General features: G+C 38.9%; 1 protein-coding gene across 3 annotated transcripts in view; it reads right to left on the bottom strand.

Annotated features, from left to right (window-relative positions):
• Positions 1-20,802, bottom strand: part of GPD2 (glycerol-3-phosphate dehydrogenase 2) — a 143,314-nt gene that overhangs the window by 76,776 nt on the left and 45,736 nt on the right. For all 3 annotated transcript variants that reach the window (XM_043576761.1, XM_043576760.1, XM_043576762.1), the window contains exon 3: positions 7,687-7,858. In XM_043576761.1, coding sequence (XP_043432696.1) covers positions 7,687-7,858 — 172 coding nt within the window. The remainder of the gene's footprint in view (positions 1-7,686; positions 7,859-20,802) is intronic.

Below are 20,802 nucleotides of genomic sequence, written 5' to 3'. Positions count from 1 at the left end.
GCGGATTTGAGGAGCTCGGGAAGATCTTTCCTCCAAGTAGAAAGAATGACCTCCCCACATGCCAGTGCGATGGAGGGCAGACCTCTCTATGCATTTACAGTCATTCAACTAAACTAGTTCAAGGTTTTATGAAAATAGTCTTTGTTTTTTGTTTGTTTGTTCGTTTCTTTTCTTTTTGGCAGTTACTTGTTAAGGACAGCAGTGAGCTCTATCCCTGAGGAGATAAACCAGAACACTTACGAGTGGTACTGTTATTTTGTTTTTTGTTTTAACATTGATTGCTTTTAATACATATTCACAGGGATTTCATGACAGTGGTGAAGTATTAATATTTGGGATGAAATTACTCTGAGAATCTCAGGTGGACTAACAAGATTAGCCACAGTGGAAGAATAAAGGCAACTGAAATCTGCCTTTCTGTCATCTTCAGCCCATCCCTGAGCAAGTTCAAATTACAGGGGACACGGGGCAGGGGACTTGAACTAAAGAAGGCTCTTTACAGCTTTGCCTTTTCCGACCTGAGTGAGAATGTCTAGCTACCAACCACTTCTAACTAAACCAGTTTGTGGCCCAAGACAGTTGGATGAACAGAGGAGTAATTACCTTCTAAGGGGAAGAATGGTGCGACATTTAACTTTCACAACATGATATAGAACAGAAGTATACTTTAATACCTTTTACTGATTATCTTATTATGCATGAAAACATGCTCAGTATAATAAGTGCGGAGAAGTAAAGAGAACAAAATAAAACTCTCCTGTAATCGCACGGCTTAGAGATAACCACAGTTGACATTTGTGAACATTTAAACGTTCACATTTTCTATGCATGTCTATAATCACATATGTACATTTTTACAAAAATAGGACATATTCCATTTTTTTCATTCAATGTTATTTATTGTAAACATCTCTTCATGTCAATATGTATTTTTCTATCGTTTCATTTTTAATGTATGAATAGTATTGCATTAAATATTTACAATGATTTATATCCAATTCCCTATTTTTGAACATTTGGGTTATTTTATACCTACATTATCACAGATAGTACTGCGACATATTTTCATTTAAACTCTGCATTTTTAATTATTTCATTAGAATACATTTTCAGATATGGCATTATTTAGATATTTTTAAATAGAAAGGAGAGATTAATCCCTGTGAAATGCATAGCAGAAGCACCAACACAACACACCAGTCAAAAAATTTAGACATCTGTACGTTAGTACCAGAGCATATGTATTAAAGCCACATGCCCCATGAAGGATAAAATGATGTCATTTAAGGAAAGGAAAGTTTCTCTTTCTTTAGAAAAGCTTTGGGCATTTACCTCTGGACTTCAGAAAGCCAATGCCACTAATAAGACAAAGGACTATCCCAAAGGCTGAACATTTCATATGAAGGATCAATTTCCAAAAAAAAAAAATAAATAAATAACACTCCCCTCTACAGTTACAAAGTAATCCTGACTTCTTAATCCTTATAGTCTGAATACTATGCTTTTGGCCTAGTTTTTTTCCAACAATGAACGTTAGCATTTTACAGAATTAAAGAATACTGGATTGATTATTTAATACTTATTGCTATTTTTACATCAGGAAACATAAACTATTAATGGGGATAACATGTGTGTTCCTTAAGTACACACAGATTGTAGGGTCACAAAAATGCATTCAGCCATAACATTAATCAGAATAATACAGTTATGAGGGAATATGTGAGTTGCCTGGTTGCTTCTTCTTTTTACTTTTTTATTATAAAAACCGCCAATGTTCAAAGAGAGGAGGTATAGGGGCGCATGGGTGGCTCAGTCGGTTGAGCGTCCGACTTCGGCTCAGGTCATGATCTCACGGTCCGTGAGTTCAAGCCCCGCGTCGGGCTCTGTGCTGACAGCTCAGAGCCTGGAGCCTGCTTCGGATTCTGTGTCTCCCTCTCTCTCTCTGCCCCTCCCCAACTCATGCTCTGTCTCTCTCTCTCTCTCTCAAAAATAAATAAACATTAAAAAAAAGTTTTTAAAAAAAAGAGAGAGAGAGGAGGTATATCCAAACAATTTAGAGGGATGAAAAGAGAAACTAATATACCAATGGTTTCCTAGTTACACAATCCAGATGTAACCAGTGTTAACTATAAACATGTCCCATCCATACTACCAGAAACTTTGTATGCTTATGAAAGTATACAAGCTATGTATCTTTTTGCTTTAAACACAAATACAATTAACAAACTCATTCTTCACAACTTGTTTTCCAATTTATGATACATATTAGCCATCTTCTCTGTAAATACTTATAAACTTCTTGGATAACTGAATGTACCCAATTTATTAAACCAGACCTCAGGTTTTTGTTGTTATAAATTGCTGTAAGTAAAATTTTAATCAATATGGCATTATGAGTTCAGCTTTGAACTCCTCCTCTTCTCTAAATACAGCAAAAATAATTTCTCTATATATATTTTTAAAGAATGTGGTTGACTCAAAAATAAACACACTATGGATCAGAAACATAACAGAAACTCAGAGCAGAGTAGTTAGGCCAAAAGCCCCTGCCTTGCTGGGCTCTGGGTCTAGAAACAGGAAAAGGCCACCCAGATTTCAGTTCCTGAAGGGCAAGAGGAATACAGGTCTCCCTTGCAGGGAGAGGTAAGGAAGCCAGACGAACCAGCTGAATGCTGAGAACTGAAGAAGGGCTTTATCCATTATGAAGAGCGGTGGAGAGGCTTCAGTGACCACTGCCCGGGGCTGTGGACTACCTGCAGGGAGTTATCTGGGAGGCAGGAAGTCGGATGCAGAGAGCATCACCCAAGCCAAAGCACCCCCAGCTGGCTCAGCAGTTGGTCTGCAGGACGTCCAGCATCAGCACAGAGCAGGAGCCTCAACAGGGCCCTGGGAAAAGTCTCTCTGATGGGACTCGAGGGTAGAAACAACTTTATGTATACAGTTTAAGGTGCAGAAACACACAGCGATACCAAAATGATTTAATGTGAAGGAAAGGAAGGGAGGAAAAGAAGCAAAGTTAAAAAATGTAAGTCAAAAGTACAAAATAAATGCACATGGTATCCCAGTAAATGGAACTGAATCAAATTCCACTTTTTTATCTATGCTTAAATAGATAGACTCTTTCAATGGACTAAATTCACCTGGTTAAAGATAGATTCTAACAGGAATTAAAATTAAAAAACTTAATAAAAAATAAAGGTAGATTCTACCTATTAAGCATTAAAAAAAAAAAAAAATCCAGGGGTGCCTGGCTGGCTCATTCAGAAAAGCATGTGACTCCTGATCTTGGGGTTGTGAGTTAGAGTCCCATTTTGGGTGTAGAGATTATGTAAATAAACCTTAAAAAAAAAAAAAAAAACTAAAAGAATCCAGATACATGCTGCTTATTATAGGCATACTAGAGCAAAAGGATATGGAAAAGTTCAACACAATATGAAACAAACTCTGTCTCATAGGTTATATTTTCCCAAACTCACATGTGTTCTTTAGATTTTTGCCATAGATAAATTTTAATTTTTATGAAATCAGATTTAGCAAGATTTTCCAAAAGGAAAATGGCCTTTTTGGTGTCCTGCTTAAAAATACCTTCCTTACGGCATTTTTAAAAATATTTACATATACTTTCTTCTAATAGTTTTATGGCATTTTATTGTTAAATCCTTGGCCCACATGGAATATGACAAATAGAATATATATACATATATGTATATGTGTGCGTATATATGTATGCGTGTATATACATAAATACATATATATATTTAAATATGTATAAAAATCAGGGGAAATGGATACTCTCACACCACTTATTAAATAACCAATAATGACAGATTTGAAATTCTGCCCTTATCATATTCTAAATTTTATGTATTTAGATCTATTTCTAGGCGCTTGGTTCCACTTATCTCTCTAGCCCTTTGGCAAACTATTTTAATTAAAGTAGCTTTATAATACACTTTAATATCTGATAGATCTCTATCTAATCCTTTATCATTATTCTTTTTTCAGAATTAATCTGGTGAATCTCATAGGCTTATTATTTTTCCAGACAAACTTTAGCCCAGTTTTTCAAGTCCCGCCCCCAACTCCTGTCAAAGAAAATCAGTACATTAATTAAAATTACACTAAATTACCAACAAATTTTAGTAGGAATGTGCAATCTGGTCCAACCAGTAGTGTTCAGGAAACAGCAAACTTCCATAGGTCACAAATCTACTGTCCTAAAATAGGATTTCCTCTTCCCTCGTGGCAGTAGAAGGGGGTAGAAGCAGAAAGGGTGAGGGTGGCCAACGTGTAATTCCCAGAATGCACTGTCTTCCCAGGCCCTGCCTCTTGTGTACTTTCTCTACAATGTACACACTTCCTCCCTTTCACAAACCTTCACTTGTACGGAAAAGTGTTACTGGTGTCTTTCATTAATGTCTGAGAACCTTGTGGCTCTCTATAAGGTTGAGACACTTGTCAAAGCTCACAAAACTAGCAAGTGATGAAGCCAAGAACTCAATCCCACTTCATTCTAATTGCATAACCTGTGTCCTTAATCACAGGGCTATCCTGTGCTAGACGTGCAAGAACCGTAGTGAGAATTCAGGAACTACCAGCCAGATACCATTCGTAAACTAAAAGTAAATACACAGTTCTGAAAAAGAGAACTACAATTAATGTTTCCCTCCAGCAAGAGGCAGCCTTCTCTGGAATTTTAATTAAAAGCCATAAAGGCTAACTTTATAAATTCGATTTTAAACCAGAAATGTACTAGGTGATCCCTGATACATGTAGGTAAAGTCACATAAAAGAACAAAAAGAACTGGGGGAAAAAAAAAAACTTGAAAAACCCAAAGGAGTGATTCTATTTATCAGATTCTTCTGGTTCCAGCTCTGTCTGGGGGCAGAGGGCCTTCACCTGCCCAGATACTAGACACGGTGTTAAACAGAGAAGTGATTTCTATTGCTCCTAGAGACTGACAGCAGAACGTGACAAGAACTGTGCATATTATGTTTATAAAATCATATTCCCAAATGCAACAACTGAAAATCGATTCCCCAGAAAATGCAGAGGGTAAGAATGCAAATAAATGTTCATTAGGAAGACTTCATGACTTCTTCTCTGCCTTCTATAGTCTTTTATCCATTACCAAAATTGCATTTGGGCACAGTATTTTATCACAAAGCTTGTGCAAACATTTCTATACAAGCCCTTTAACATCCAGTGGTTCCCCAAAACTTTGATGTCCTGAAAAATCTAATTATTACTGGTAACTTTAAAAGATCACAGTAATTTATTTTTGTCAAATGTGACTAAAGATTAATGGATACAATCAGGAATAATTTGGTAAAAACATATCAAATGCAGAGAAAGCAAAATTTGTTGTTAAGTGAAGCATCAAATATAATAAAAGAGCAAATTCCATGAATGAACAGCAACAATGCACAATTCATTAACCAAATGCCCATGATTATTTCACACTTCAGAGGGCTACTGATATGATCAGGAATTGTAGTAAAAGGATAAATACAGATTAACTTCAGTATGTCTATACAGTTTAATTATAAATCCTACCCCCCAACGGCTACCAGCATAATAAAAGAAATACAAACTAAGGTTTCTCCACCTCTTTTATAAGGAATATTCCACAGCTACAAAATTTCATATACATATAATAAGATACTCAATTGTTTTTAAAGACAGTAATTCTTAGCTGCTACTAACTACAAAAATTTAAAATCTGGTCAACATTCAGGCTCTAGGGATCCTTCTCTTCTCCAAATCATCCTCCTCACCATCATCACCATCATCACCATTACCCACGTCATCTATTAATGCACCAGTTCATGTCCAGATCACTACCGAATATCCTTCCCTGACCAAAGAGAAAATGTTAACTGTTCAGCAAATACTAACAAATCATATGCTCCTGGCGGACAAAACCACGGCGTATGAATCTTTTTATTCTCAGAGCTTGGTCAGTATTTGACTCAAACGGTTTTACTTTAAATAGAAACACAAAATAAAACAACAACAAACAAAAAACTTGAAACCTAAAGAATAATTAACTAGACTATCTTTGGGATGAATTCTTCAGCCATTAAGTACAATGAATACCATACACGTAAGAGTAAATTCCACCAGGTATGAAAGGTAACTAAGTCTAAGATGGCTATGGCAGTAACTTAAGCTGAGAAGAATTATTCCATGTTATAAATTATTACCATCGAGTACGAAACTGCAATAAATATTGAGCCTTACACAGTAACTAAAAAAATCCAGACTCAAAATTCCTTGCAGCAGTGCCCAGCCCAATTGGATACATCTAAGGATGCCACAAAGAACTTTCTCCAGGAGGACTGGTTCTAAAAGTCTTTTGCCTCCATGTTAATAAGGGCAGCTATAGGGGGTGCCTGGATGGCTCGGTGGGTAGAGCATGCAACTCTTAACCTCAGGTCATGAATTCAATCCCACATTGGATGTGGAGCCTGCTTAAAATAATGATGATGATGATGATGATGGCAGCTATAAGTACTACCTATAATTTATTGAGCTTCTATTTTGTGTGACAAGCACTATTTTAAGGCATCTTCATGATTACACATTTAATGCTCCCAACAATCATTCAAAGAAGGTATTTTTTCCTTATTTGGAAGACAAGGAACCCTCCAGAAATGAAGGAATTTGCCCAAGTAAATGCATGCGTGTAGTCACATCTATAAATACATCTGATAAAGCTGCTGAGCCAGGATATGTGCCCAGATTTCCGTGACCCAAAACTCCACACTAATAATACCCACAGGCAAAAATCAAATTATTTTATTAAATATATCATATGGAACAGCATTGGTGTTCCATACTAAAATTTCACTCTTTATATGTCATGTTTCCATTTTTTTTTTTTTTAAGTTTCTTTATTTAGTGTGAGAGAGAGAGCCTGTGCATGCACACTAGCAGGGGAGGGGCAGAGAGAAGGGGAGAATCCCAAGCGGGCTCCATGCTCTCAGTGCAGGGCCTGACACGGGGCTCGATCTCACCAACCGTGAGATCGTGACCTCAGCCGAAATCAAGAGTCAGATGCTTAACCAATGAATGAGCCACCCAGGCACCCCATGCTTCCATTTTAAAGAACATTTCATCATGTCTTTCCTAATGCTGACTAATAAGATACCTAAGAGAACTACAGGTTAGCAAGTCTTTTCCATCATAAAGTCACATAAACTCGAGTCTCCCAAACTGAAGTCCATATTTCACTGGAAAAAACACTTTTAAGAGATACAAGAATAAGAAGAATTATTTTAATAGATTAACTCATTTTAATAAATCTTTTCTACCCTTCACTGACATACATGTGATTTCGGATGATATACGAATATTTTTATTTCATTAAAATGTATTTACTTTACGTGATTAGAAAGAAATAGCCAGAACATCAAATTAATGAATTCAAAGGAACTTAAAGTCTTCTTTTTAAATAAATTCATTTACGTGTAAAGCACAAGCTATGTTTAATTTTCAAATTGTGCAAGTGCCTATATTCAAAAAATACAAAGGTGCCTCACAAAAGATGGAAAATCAGGAAGTACAGCAGAAATGGGACTTTACTAGCATGCACCGCGTGCCGCAGGCTTGCCTGTAGGGGGGCGAGAGTGGAGGCAGACGAAACCTTTACCTGTAATATACCCATCCACGCTGGGACTCACCTCTGGTGACAGCATCCAGGGCACAGCCACATCCCGTTGCTCCACCTCCGATGACGAGGATATCAAATTCCGCCGTGTTCTGCAAACTCAGTAGCTGAGCTTCTCGGGAGGGAGGCTCCCTGTTAACAGGTTCTGAAACGCACTCTGCTGCTTGCACGTAGGCCAGGTTCACCTGGTGTAAAAGTCCACAGCCCACTGTGAGTTTTTCATGTGCAAAGCCAATGTAATACACCCCACGGTATACTAAAAGAAGAGATTTGTAATGGAGACAAGCAACACCAAAGCAAGACCATAGTCCACAGTCCACGTGGAGTTACAGGACCAACTGCCTTATAGAAAAGTCCTTAAAATCCAGGCGGTATTTTTTTTAAATTTTTTCAACTTTTATTCATTTTTGAGAGACAGAGAGAGACAGAGTGCAAGTGGAGGAGGGGCAGAGAGAGGGGGAATTACAGAACCCAAAGCAGGCTCCAGGCTCTGAGCTGTCAGCACAGAGCCAGATGTGGAGCTCGAACCCACGAACTGTGAGATCATGACCTGAGCGGAAGTCGGACGCTTAACCGACTGAGCCACCCAGGCGCCCCAAGGTGGTATTTTTTTAAATAAGTCCCCGGCATGGAACACCTGATTCCAGACTCAATATCTCAACTGCTTGTTTTGGTTTTATAACTAGCCAAGTTCAACTATTCCCCTACACTGTACAACAATTCCCAAATACCTAGTCTAAGATAATTTATAGGAGAACATAAGGAAATGTTTTATCCCGTAGCAATAATTCATTCAGATAACATTTAAAAGTGTTGAAAGGAGGAGGAAAAAAGCACTTTATGCCCTTCTGCAATTTCTTAAAAGTATATGTTCTTTATTCCTGGATTCCTCTGACAAAAATAAATTCTAGAGCTTGGACGTCTATGAGTTTAGGTCACTATAATTAAAAACGAACTGTTTTTAATTAACAGTTTTAATTAAACTTCTGTTTAATAGAAGTTGTTGTCATGTTTAAATAATCAGTTATGGCTGGGGTGCCTGGCTGACTCAGTCGGTTAAGCATCCGACTTCGGCACAGGTCATGATCTTGCGGTCCATGAGTTCAATCCCGCATCAGTCCCTGTGCTGACAGCTCAGAGCCTGGAGCCTGCTTCAGATTCTGTGTCTCCCTCTCTCTCTGCTCCTCCCCGACTTATGCTCTGTCTCTCTCTGTCTCTTAAAAATGAATAAGTGTTAAAAAAAAATAATAATAATCAGCTATGGTCAATGGAAATAATATTTTTTAAGGATTTTAGTCAGAGGTTTCCCCTTAAAATGTTTTAATATAAAATTATAGATTGTATATATTTAATATACACTATTTCAATTTTTGAAAGCTTTAACAATAAAATAATTAGTGTCAGCTCTAACCTCCCCGCGAAAGATAATGACCTTCCCTTTTTCTAGTTTTTCTTTCATTAGAATGAACGTTGTTATCCTTAATAAAAAATGATGGTCTTAAAAAAAAAAAAAAGTAGCTACCAGAAGTTACAGTGAAAAGCCTAGAAAAATAGATAAGTAAAATGTGAATACTAGGTTTGATCACTATAATGAATAGTGCTGGCCAGTGCTGCTGTTAACAGTTACTTATCCACAGGTATGTGATTTGTATTTTTCCTTCCTCTAAATCACAGCATCAGTGTGATGCTGGCAATGTCTTCCCGATTCTGCTGAAGGGACCACATACGAAGCTCGGAACCACAAGGCCCGAGCTTGTTCAAGAGAAGGTGATCCTAATTCCACCCAAGATATTGTTCTGATAGACGATTTTTTTAATTCATTTAAATAAAATAAACCAAGCTGTTTCTTTTAAACTTGAATTTAGTTACTGTCGGGCTTAAACTTGAATTTAGTTATTGTCGGGCTGATTGGATTTCTACAAAAATAAAGCTAGAAGCCACAGGGTACATTGAAGGAAACCTGGCTCAGAGGGTCCTAGCTCAGGTCTTAGCACTCTTGTGTACCAGTATGTGACTTTCGACACATTATCTCTCTGGGCCTTGGTTTCTTCATTTGTAGAATGGGATAAAACTCCTGTGATGTCTCTAGCTCTGTATCTCTGAGTTGTCCTCAGTCTGAATGGATTAATGATATGAGCGTAGTTGGTAAACTATAAAGTACCACCATAAGGTTGTTGTTATTACTGTCATTAAATAATTTAATCCTTTAATGGCATATAAAAGGGAGCTTTCAAAACATATTTTGCGAAGTATCATGAAAACAAAAGATTATAACCAGGTGTCATAATTTTCAGGCCATAATTCAGATGCAAGTCGCAAAAATCTTACTCTCCTTTATATAACTCCTCTTATTATCTACTAATAGCCATTTCCCCATGTCACATTTCCGTACATTTAAGGTAACTAAAGAAATGTAACCGCTATGGTTCTGTGGGGAACACGATATCTTTCTGTCATGGGCTTTGCCTTCTATCATCAAAGAAGGAGGAGGAAAGACAAGAACAAGAGAAGAGCAAGAAAAAGGAAGAAAGAGAAGAAATATATATATATATATATATATATATATATATATATATGCACGATATACATATATAAAAGTATGTAGGAAGAACAAATGCCAAAGTAAAGCAAAGAAGCACCAGGCCATAACCATCCTGATGAGGGAGGGAGGGTCTTTCATTTGAGGATTCAACTGGGCCATGGCAGATGGGTAGGACGTGGACATAAGACTGACAAGTAACTAAACTGCCAGAGCATTTTCACACATCAAAAACATCAACAACAACAACAAAAAAATTCCTGACATTTTCTGCTTGGTAAGTTTTATAGAAATACTCGAGAAATAAATTTAAGGACTATATCATGATATAAGTCATTAGAACTTGGTAATACTAAAAGCCCCCTGTTTACTCTGCCAACAAGTCATAACTATGAATATTAAACTCAACTGAATTTCCTCAGCAAGCAAGCCAGCTCTGATGGGCACTCCACCTGTTTTGTGGCCTTTGCACTCCTCAAACTGCACTGTTGCTCCATTTTGTCCCTTGTCTCATCCTTCCCCCCAGTAGGCTCTATCCTGCCTCACCTTAAAAGTTAAAAAAAAAAAAAAAAGTTTCTTACATATGCTTTTACCACCCTAAAAATTCTGGAAAGACCCGTATACCCTTGCTTTTTCTACCGCCTCACCTCCTACTCTCTCAGCCAACTCCTCTATTCATTCTAATCTGCATTTTCACACACATACCACCACCACCAAAGACTGACTCATGTCCACTTTGCTGTGAAATCCAGTGAGCACATTTTATCCCTCGTGTTAGCTGTCACCTCGGCACACAATTTTCTGTTCACTGGGAGACAACGAACTGAACTGAGCTCTCTCTCCAGCCTCTCTCAACCACTCTCTCCTAGTTTCCTCTGGAGGTCCCTGTACTCCCTAACATTAAATACTGACGTTCCCCTTAGGCCTTTCTCTAGAGAATCTCTAGAGAATTTCTTCTGCCTCCATACAGTCATATGACTTCCAATTATACTCCCCTATCCCAGAACCCAGATATCAAACTACCTATCCGGTACCTCCATTTGGATGCCTCACATATATCTCAAGTTTGAACTGATGATTTTATCTCCCCAAACCCTCTTTCCTGTCAGTGTTCATCAGAAGGAACCATTTTGCATCTAGTTGTTTGTGCCACTCTCTTCAGTCCCGTTTTTGATCAATCACTGAGTACTGTCACTTTCGCCTCCTAAAAAAATTCTCAGGCCCAGTCACTTCATCTTCACTTCCACTTGTCTTCTTCTTTTTATTTTTTTAAGTTTTTTTAATGTTTTTATTTATTTTTGACAGAGAGACAGAGCATGAGCAGGGGAGGATCAGAGAGAGAGGGAGACACAGAATCTGAAACAGGTTCCAGGCTCTGAGCTGTCAGCACAGAGCCCGACACGAGGCTCGAACTCACAGACCATGAGATCATGACCTGAGCCGAAGTCGGACACTCAACCGACTGAGCCACCCAGGTACCCCTCTTTTTTTTTTTAATGTTTATTTATTTGTGTGTGTGTGAGAGGGAGAGAGAGAAAGAGAGAGCAAGCAGGCAGCGTCAGAGAGAGAGGGAGACAGAGGGTTTGACAGCAGACAGCTGATGTGGGGTTCGAACTCACGAATCGTGAGATCATGACCTGAGTCAGAGTAGGACAATTAACCGACTGAGCCACCCAGGTGCCCCTTCACTACCACTTTTCAAGTCAAGGTATCTTCCGTTTCCTCTATACTAATATGATATCCTCCCACAGGTCTTCACATATTCACCAAGCCTTCCAAGTCAGTCTCCATACTGCAGCTGGTGTAGTCATTTTAAAGCCCAAATAATGTCATTTCCATGACATTAAAAGCCCTCAAGAGCTTCCAATTTCATTTAGGTTATATGTAAGCAACTTGTAGTTTCTAAGATTCTTCACAGTCTTTTAAAGTAGGTTGAACTTAACCAAAAAAAGGAAAAACGCGGACAATACCAAGTGCAGGTGAATGTACAACATGATTGGAACTCTCTTATATTGCTGGAGGAAATAGAAAATGAGACAGCCATTTTGGGAAACTTGAGTTTCTCATAAAAGTAAACGCACACTTACCATACAACCCAGCAATCCTCTCCTAGGTAATTACTCAAGAGAAATCAAAGTCTGTGTTCACACAAAAACCTGCAGCGAATGCTTACAGTGCCTTTATTCACAACTGGTGAATGGCTAAACAAATTGCGATGTGTCTATGCAATGAGTAATAACTGCCAGTCAAAAGAACAAACTACTGATAGACCTAACAACATTAATCTCAGATGCATTCTGCTGGTTAGGAGTCGGCAGATCATGGTTTTCCACCCAAACGTGTCTGCCATCTGTTTTAATAAACAAAGTTTTACTGGAACCCAGCCACACCCAATCACTCGTGTATAGTCCATGACTACAGTAGCAAAGTAGAGAAGTTGAAACAGAGACAGTATGGCCTGCAGACCTGAAACACTGACTACCTGGGCCTTTACAGGAGAGTCTTCCCATCCCTGTGTAAGTGAAAGAAGTTAGACTCAGAAGTCTACAGCTGACATGATTCCATTTACATGACCTTCTGTAAAAGCAAAAGGATAGGGTCAGAAAATAGTTCAGTGACTGTCAGGGTGTGGGGCTGGTGCAGTGATACACCAACTCCAAAGAGCATGACAGAAGTTTTGAGGCTAGAAATGTCGTGGTTATATGATTCTATGTGCTTGCCAAAACTATTAGAAGTGTATATTATAAAGGGTGAATTATAATGCATAATGTAAGTTATGCCCCAAACAATATCTCAATAAACTTGACCTTCAAAAAAAGTAAGTAGACATGTACATAGCCAACAGACACATGAAAAGATGCTCAACATCACTAACCATCAGGGAAATGTAAATCAAAACCACAATGAGATACCACAATACCTGTCAGAATGCCTAGTATCAAAAAAGACAAGAAATAACAACTGTTGGCAAGGATGTGGGGGAAGGGAACCCTCATACACTGCTGGTGGGAACGTAAATTAGTGCAGCCACTATGGAAAACAGTAAAGAGATTCCTCAAAATATTAAAAATAGGAATATCACATGATACAGCAATTTCCACTTCTGGGTATCCATCTGAAGAAAATGAAAACATTAATTGAATGGATAAAGGAGATGTATTGCATGTGTGTGTATATATATATGTAATATCATATTACATATATGTTAAATATTTCATTACACATACATATGTAATATGTGTAATATTACATTACATATATTTCATATATGTAAAATATACATAATATTCCATTACATACATTATACATTCGATTACATATATATATATATATATATATATATATATATATATAGTACTCAGCCATAGAAAAGACAAAATCTTGCCATTTATGACAAAACAGATGGGCCTTGAGAATATCATAGTAAGAGAAATAAGTCAAAGACTTATGTACTATAGAACATCACTTACATGTGGAATCTAAAAAACAAAACAAAGGAACAAACAAAACAGAAAAACGACTCCTAGATACAGAGAAAAAACTGATGGTTGCCAGAGGGGAGGGGTATAGGAGATATGGGCAAAAAGAGGTGAAGGGGATTAAGAAGTACAATCTTCCAGTTATCAAATAAATAAGACACAGGGATGTAACATACAGCATAGGGAATATAGTCAATAATTTGTAACAACTTTGTATGGTGATGGATGATAACTAGACTTACTGTGGTGACCATTTTGTAATGTATATAAATACTGAATCACTATGTTGTACACCTGAAACTGATATCATACTATATGTCAATTATTCTTCAATTAAAGAAAAAGTGAGTATGTATATAGTATTTATGCCAGGCACTATTATAAGCGTTTTGCTTTTTTTCTATTCATTTAATCCTCTATTAACCCTATGAGTTAAGTACTCTTGTGATGGCCATTTTACAGAAGAAGTAACTAGACAAAGAAAAGTTAAGTCATCGGCCCAGGATTAATACAGCTCGTATACAGAAGGGCTGGGAACCAGCCCCCGCAGTGTGCCCACAGACCAAGTTTTATATTGCTACACCACACTGACAGCATATAATGTGAGAAAAAAAAATAAACAGACTTGTTAGTTGTAATAGGATGAGATACCACCAGTTGCCAAATGCAGGAAGTTTTTGGTTTTATGGTATGATTTTTTCGTGGATGTGTTCCTGAAGAGTTCTTCCAAAAACATTTTTGTTAAAGATACAGCACTATTGAGGGGAATTTATTTAATTTCTGACACTACATTTAAAGCAACATTTTATTTTTGTTGATTTTTTTTTTTCCCATAAAAGCTGGGAAGTGTTGCAACTGAGAAGTGAAGCACCAAGTTTATTTCAGAGGCAGTAAACATAGCCTAAGGCCCTACTTGTCATAATTATGACAAGAGAAAGACTCATATGGCTTCACATGGCGTTGAGTCTCAAAAACACATCCGCACTCCACCTTCTCTAGAATATCTGGACTGAGGGGAAATAAAGAAGAGAAAAGCAGCCAGAATAAAACAGCAGTGTAAGTCACAACACCCTTTAAGAACAGAGGTACAGTAAAACCTTGGACTGCAAAGACGTTGTTCTGAGAGTGTTCCACAAGATAAGCAAACATTTCTAATACATTTTTTTTTAAACTTTTTTTTCAACGTTTATTTATTTTTGGGACAGAGAGAGACAGAGCATGAACGGGGGAGGGGCGGAGAGAGAGGGAGACACAGAATCGGAAGTGTGCTCCAGGCTCTGAGCCATCAGCCCAGAGCCTGATGCGGGGCTCGAACCCACAGACTGTGAGATCGTGACCTGAGCTGAAGTCGGACGCTCAACCGACTGAACCACCCAGGCGTCTCTATTTACTTTTTTTTTTTTTAATTTTTTTTTTCAACATTTTTTATTTATTTTTGGGACAGAGAGAGACAGAGCATGAACGGGGGAGGGGCAGAAAGAGAGGGAGACACAGAATCGGAAACAGGCTCCAGGCTCCGAGCCATCAGCCCAGAGCCCGACGCGGGGCTCAAACTCACGGACCGCGAGATCGTGACCTGGCTGAAGTCGGACGCTTAACCGACTGCGCCACCCAGGCGCCCCTCTAATACATTTTTAACTTGATAAGCAAACATTTCTAATACATTTTAACTTGCGATACGAGTAGCACATGCCTCCGAATGTCACATGATCACAACTGAGCCAATGGTTCTTTCTCTCTCTCCCTCTCTCTCTCTCCCCCTCTGTGGGATTGTGGGTGATTGTCTCCCATGCTCAGAGTCTGGGTCTCAGGCTGTGCAATGCTTGGCAGAAATCAGTGATTTTTCAGAACGCTGGAAGGTGCCCACAACTGTCACTAGCATATTTTTTGTCACTTCAAAGCACCTAGCGACAGTCCTTTGCTTTTCCATACACGAGTAGCTTAGGAATGCTTTGCTTCATTCTAGGTCAGGCTGCCTGCAGATATAGACCCTTTCCTTGGCTACCTTATTGCCAGTTACATTAAATACAGTATATGACAAGAGTTTATTAATACCGTTAGTGACATGAAAGTCATCCTACACAATAACCCTCCTCTCTTGTCCCCGTCACACCAGCCAGGAAGGTTTTCAAAGGTAAGTATAGGGTACTGTGTTCATTTTTCTTTATATTTTGTATTTTATTATTTTGTATTAGATTCCAGTACTGTAATCACTTTTACATGAATATTTTTGGGTTGTGCAAATGAATCATCTGAGTTTCCATTATTTCTTATGGGGAAATTCACTTTGATATACAAGTGCTTTGGATTACAAGTGTGTTTACAGAACAAAAACCAAGGTTTTACTGTATTTGTGCTCCACATCTTCCCAGACCAGCTCTTTCGAAGGCAATTTGTTTGAGCAGGAATCTGGAGGATAAGCTCCACTAAAAGACTGACTCAGAGATTCTGGGAGAAATCTCGGAATGGCAACATGCCCTAAGTTATCTGAGAGACCAAAACTCCCACAGGACACCTCAGCCACACCACTTACTCATGCAGTCAATATGTAATAGAGGTCTTCAGAGATTCTATAGAATGGAGGCCAAAACAAAAAGGTAAAGAGGCAATCATAATATTGCTGAACAGGCAGATTTAAGTAGAGAAGAGGCTACAAGAGCCACAGGAGGCATGCCTAATCCAGACCCGAGGTTTTCTGGAAATCATAGCTACATCAAGTCAAGAATGGCTAATGGGCATTAGTTGGATTACAATGCCAGGAAACGAAGTGAGAACGGCACGTGCTAAAACCAGAAGTCATGCTAATGCATTTCTTTGCTCAGCACACTGCTTTCTTAAAAACATGTATTACACATCCAATATTTAAAAGTTCCTGTATTTTATACATAAATGAGGATTTCTGAGATGAAGCTGCCAAAACTGCACAGCAGCTGCTGCCCTCAGGCAGGGATTGTGTGTTCTTATTAGTCCAGGGCCCCCCACTCACTGATTTCATGCTTTTATCTCACCAATCTGGCCCCCGTACACATAGAAGTTTGCCGACCCTGGTCTAAAGATAGGATAGGCCAATAATTTGATTCAAGATCGAATGCCTAATTCAGCCACTGAATCCAGAAGAAAGGAGAGTCCAAGACACAAAACAAACTTCCTTTTGCCCAGTAGAATTCTAACCACAGCTCCCAAACAAAAAATTCTTACCCTAGTGGAACTGGGAAAATATTTACTATTACTCTGATATTGTTATTTCTGATATTTAATCATGATCATCTATGGGGAAGTGGACTTTTTTAAAATTTATAAGCAAATTTTCATCTACACTGTAAAAAGATGAAATTCCTCCAGAATTTTGATAGCAAACACATAGTTTTTGTCAAGAGATTGGCACCTGTGAACAGAGAACTGAAAGTTAAGTTCATCATCTTTGAGAGTTTATATCCCACAGAACAGAACAGGATTCAAAACGCGATCAGTTTTACTATGTCTGTGCACCATTAGACTTGCAAATTAAAAAAAAAAAAAAATCCTAGACATTTGCAACTTCAGGTGAGACCGAAAACAAGATCTAATAATTAGTGTCTATTTCTGAAAGAAGTGCATATTCAAAGACCACACGCAATTAACAACCAGGCTGTCCTGTAATCACGTGCAGTAATAATTGGAGTATAAAGTAGGGTTTCATGCAAATCACTTTATACGGCAACTATCTCTCTCTCTCTCTCCCCCCCCCCCCCCCCCCCCCCCCCCCGTATCGTGTGATTCAATCACATCTTGGTAACGGAACTGTTAGAGTTAAGGGAAACTGCCTGGCCTTTTGTTGTCACTGAAAAAGACCAACAATATTTGTATTTTCCTGGAAAGGAAACACAACCTGCATCTCCTTACGGGGAATCATAACATGTTTTAATGGCCTTCACCTCCTGATTCACTTTGGGACTGCGAACAGTGATGTCTTTTCTTGTACTTACATGACAGTGAGCAGCATTTCTCACTGTGAGCATACTCAGTGAGGGACTCATGATTACTCTGTGGGAACAGTTGCTAATGGGTAGACTGTCCTCTCCACTGGGGACCAGAGAAGAAAAAACAAGTCCTTCCTTCTGGGGATGGCTGAGATGGGAGTGGTAGTGCACCTGCAAGGTGTTACCCCGCCTTTAAGTGGCTGCCATTCATTTGAGATATCACAGAGAAGCTCTCTGAACAGCTCATGATATATCCAAACTATTAAATTGCAAAACTTTTTCTTAAGTTTATTTTTATTTATTTTGAGAGAGAGAGAGAGAGAGAGAGCAAATGGGGAAGGGGCAGAGAGAGAGTGAGCCCGAATCCCTAGTAGGCTCAGCACTATCAGCACACAGCCCAACAGGGGGCTCAAACTCAGGAACCGTGAGATCACGACCTGAGCCAAAATCAAATCGGACGTTTCACTGACTGAGCCACCCAGGCACCTCAAGCTGTATAACTTTTTTACAGCTGAAAAAGCGGGAAAACCCTTTGGCTCTGTCTGAATCTACTTCAGGTAAACTCACATCATAACTGATTACATGATCTGAGGTTTTGGGGGGATATGTGTTACTGGTTTTCAAATAAATATTTCAGAAAAAATGTATTTGAAGTTGTCTCAACTTGATACTGCTCTTCAATTCTAACAGCTGTGCTAAGAACCAGAGGATTTGGAGAGAAAGCCTGGGCTCAGGCTGGACAGAGGGGGAAGAGCCAGTCCTGGGGTCTGCCCGGCTGCTACCGGTCCTCACACTCTAATGAGCTAGCTTCTACAGGTCTAACAATTACCACAGAACAGAGGCATCCTTTGACCACTAAGGAAAGTGAGGTTAGTTATTCCTTGTGCAGGTAACGGAGAGAATCAGAATTTGATCCCAGGTTTGACTCCATATTCCATGACCTCAGCTGTGCTAGGCTCTCTTTGTACGTGTAGCTTATCTGGGTCCCTTGATCCACCAGCCTCTTGGGCACCATAGAGCAGGGAGCCATCAATGACCATCAGTGAAATCAGAAGTCTTAGAGAGTCTGCCTAGCCCGTGGCCAGCTGCACTGGGCAGTCAAGTTGACATCCAGGGTTCCATGAAATAGCACTTTTTCTTAAAAAGCTCCCCAACACATACATCTGGAAGTGGACAGGGGGTTCATCCTTCCCCAATCCCTCAGGTGAATCAAACTCTGACCCAATGAGACAAATGATCATTTCTCAGCTTTACAACCCAGATGGCCCTCAGCTACATTTTACCTTGATGTTCAAAATAGTTCTGGGTCAAATTTGTGATGCACACTTTCCATTTCTCTTGTGGATTAGTTCTTCAAATATACACTTTTTTATAACATTTCTAGTTTCTACTCACAAGCATATAATTAGATCTAAGAATGTCTTTGTTGAAAAACCACAAATTGCAAAATAAGGGAAGCGAGTAAAATCAACATCGCCGATTTTCTTCTTAATCTGCCCAAACTCTACCTAGAGGAAGCTGTCCTAACACAAACATAATTTAACTATTAAGCTAGAATATAGGGAGAAGGAAAGGGAGTGAAGGGACTCTCCCCAAAGCATTTATAGAAAGTTTCCTCAGTTCCACAATATCCTAAAAAGTTTCTTAAAGAGGCCTCAAAATGAATAAATAGTTGAAAATGAAATGCAAAGTCAAATCAGAATGAATGTCAATGTTGCTCAGTTAGCAACAGCCTAGAAGCTCACCAGCTGTCAACGCTAATCATAGCTCAGTCGTTGACTCACTGTGTGACCTCTAGCAGTACAGTTAACCTCGCTGATTTTGTATGCCAGCAATAAAATAGCATTGCAAACTCCTCGAAGGCCTGATGTGAGTTATAACTCAGAGATATTGCCATGGCCCCGTGTTGAGAGCTAAGTGTTAAATAAAAACCAAAATTATAAGGAAGATGATAGGATGCTCTTCAAAGAACATTTCCAGCTCTGTCTGCATAATTTTAGTGCTCTGATGAAACATGCCTCTGAAGAAACGGTTAACCATATAGAGGAGGTAAGAATAGTTCAAACTGGCCTTATGGAAGATACAGTGTACTCATAGTCCTCATCACGCTTTAGCTATCAGAGGCAACCCCAACACATTTCATTGTGTTTCTAGGAGAAAAACAGTTCTTCCAGGAATCTATACACAGAGTTCTCAATAAGAGAAGCAAGTGAACGGTAGAGTCTTTGGCCTATACTCTAACAATAAAACTCTCATCAAAAGAAATGCAGCTTGCTTGTCAATCAAATTAGAAGCTAAAGTCAGGACACAGATGTAATGGCTAGATGCTTAAAATTTTTTCTCTTCCTCCAGAGAACACTGCTGGATTGCATTTCCCTCCCACCCTCCCTTAGCATTGGGTGGAAATGATCCAGTGGGTCAAAAAGTACTATAATATGCCAGAGCCACATAGATCTCTGAATGATTGCCACAAGCAGGTCCCCCATCTGTCTTCACTGAACTGTACTATGAGGAAGAAATAAACCCTCATGGTGATAACCCAGTGAGCTCCGGCAGTTGTTTATTACATCATTAGCTTGCTCAAATTAATACACAACTATGAGATATGTTTAGCATTACAACCCAAGATTCACAACTCACCTACCCTGCATACAGTCTATACATAGTTCAGAATACTCCCCTCGTGGATAAAGACCCATCGTTTACAGAAAAATAAGTCCGTACATATAAAGCTCGAAGGACAATCAACTGATGAATGGATAAAGAAGATGTGGTGTATATATACAATGGAATACTACTTGGCAATGAGAAAGAATGAAATCATGCCATTTGTAGCAACGTGGATGGAACCGGAGGGTATTATGCTGAGTGAAATAACTCAATCAGAGAAAGACAGATACCATATGTTTTCACTCATATGTGGATCCTGAGAAACTTAACGGAAGACCATGGGGGAAGGGAAGGGGAAAAAACAGTTACAAACAGAGAGGGTGGGAGGCAAATGATAAGAGACTCTTAAATACAGAGAACAAACTGAGGGTGGATGGAGGGGTCGGGCAGAGAGGAAAATGAGTGATGGGCATTGAGGGGGGCACTTGTTGGGATGAGGACTGGGTGTTGTATGTAAGCAGTGAATCACGGGAATCTACCCC

This window comes from Prionailurus bengalensis, chromosome C1 (assembly GCF_016509475.1).
Source record: "Prionailurus bengalensis isolate Pbe53 chromosome C1, Fcat_Pben_1.1_paternal_pri, whole genome shotgun sequence".
Lineage (NCBI taxonomy): Eukaryota > Metazoa > Chordata > Mammalia > Carnivora > Felidae > Prionailurus > Prionailurus bengalensis.
The sequence above is the reverse complement of the archived record's forward strand: the minus strand, read 5'-3'. Positions and strand labels throughout refer to the sequence as shown.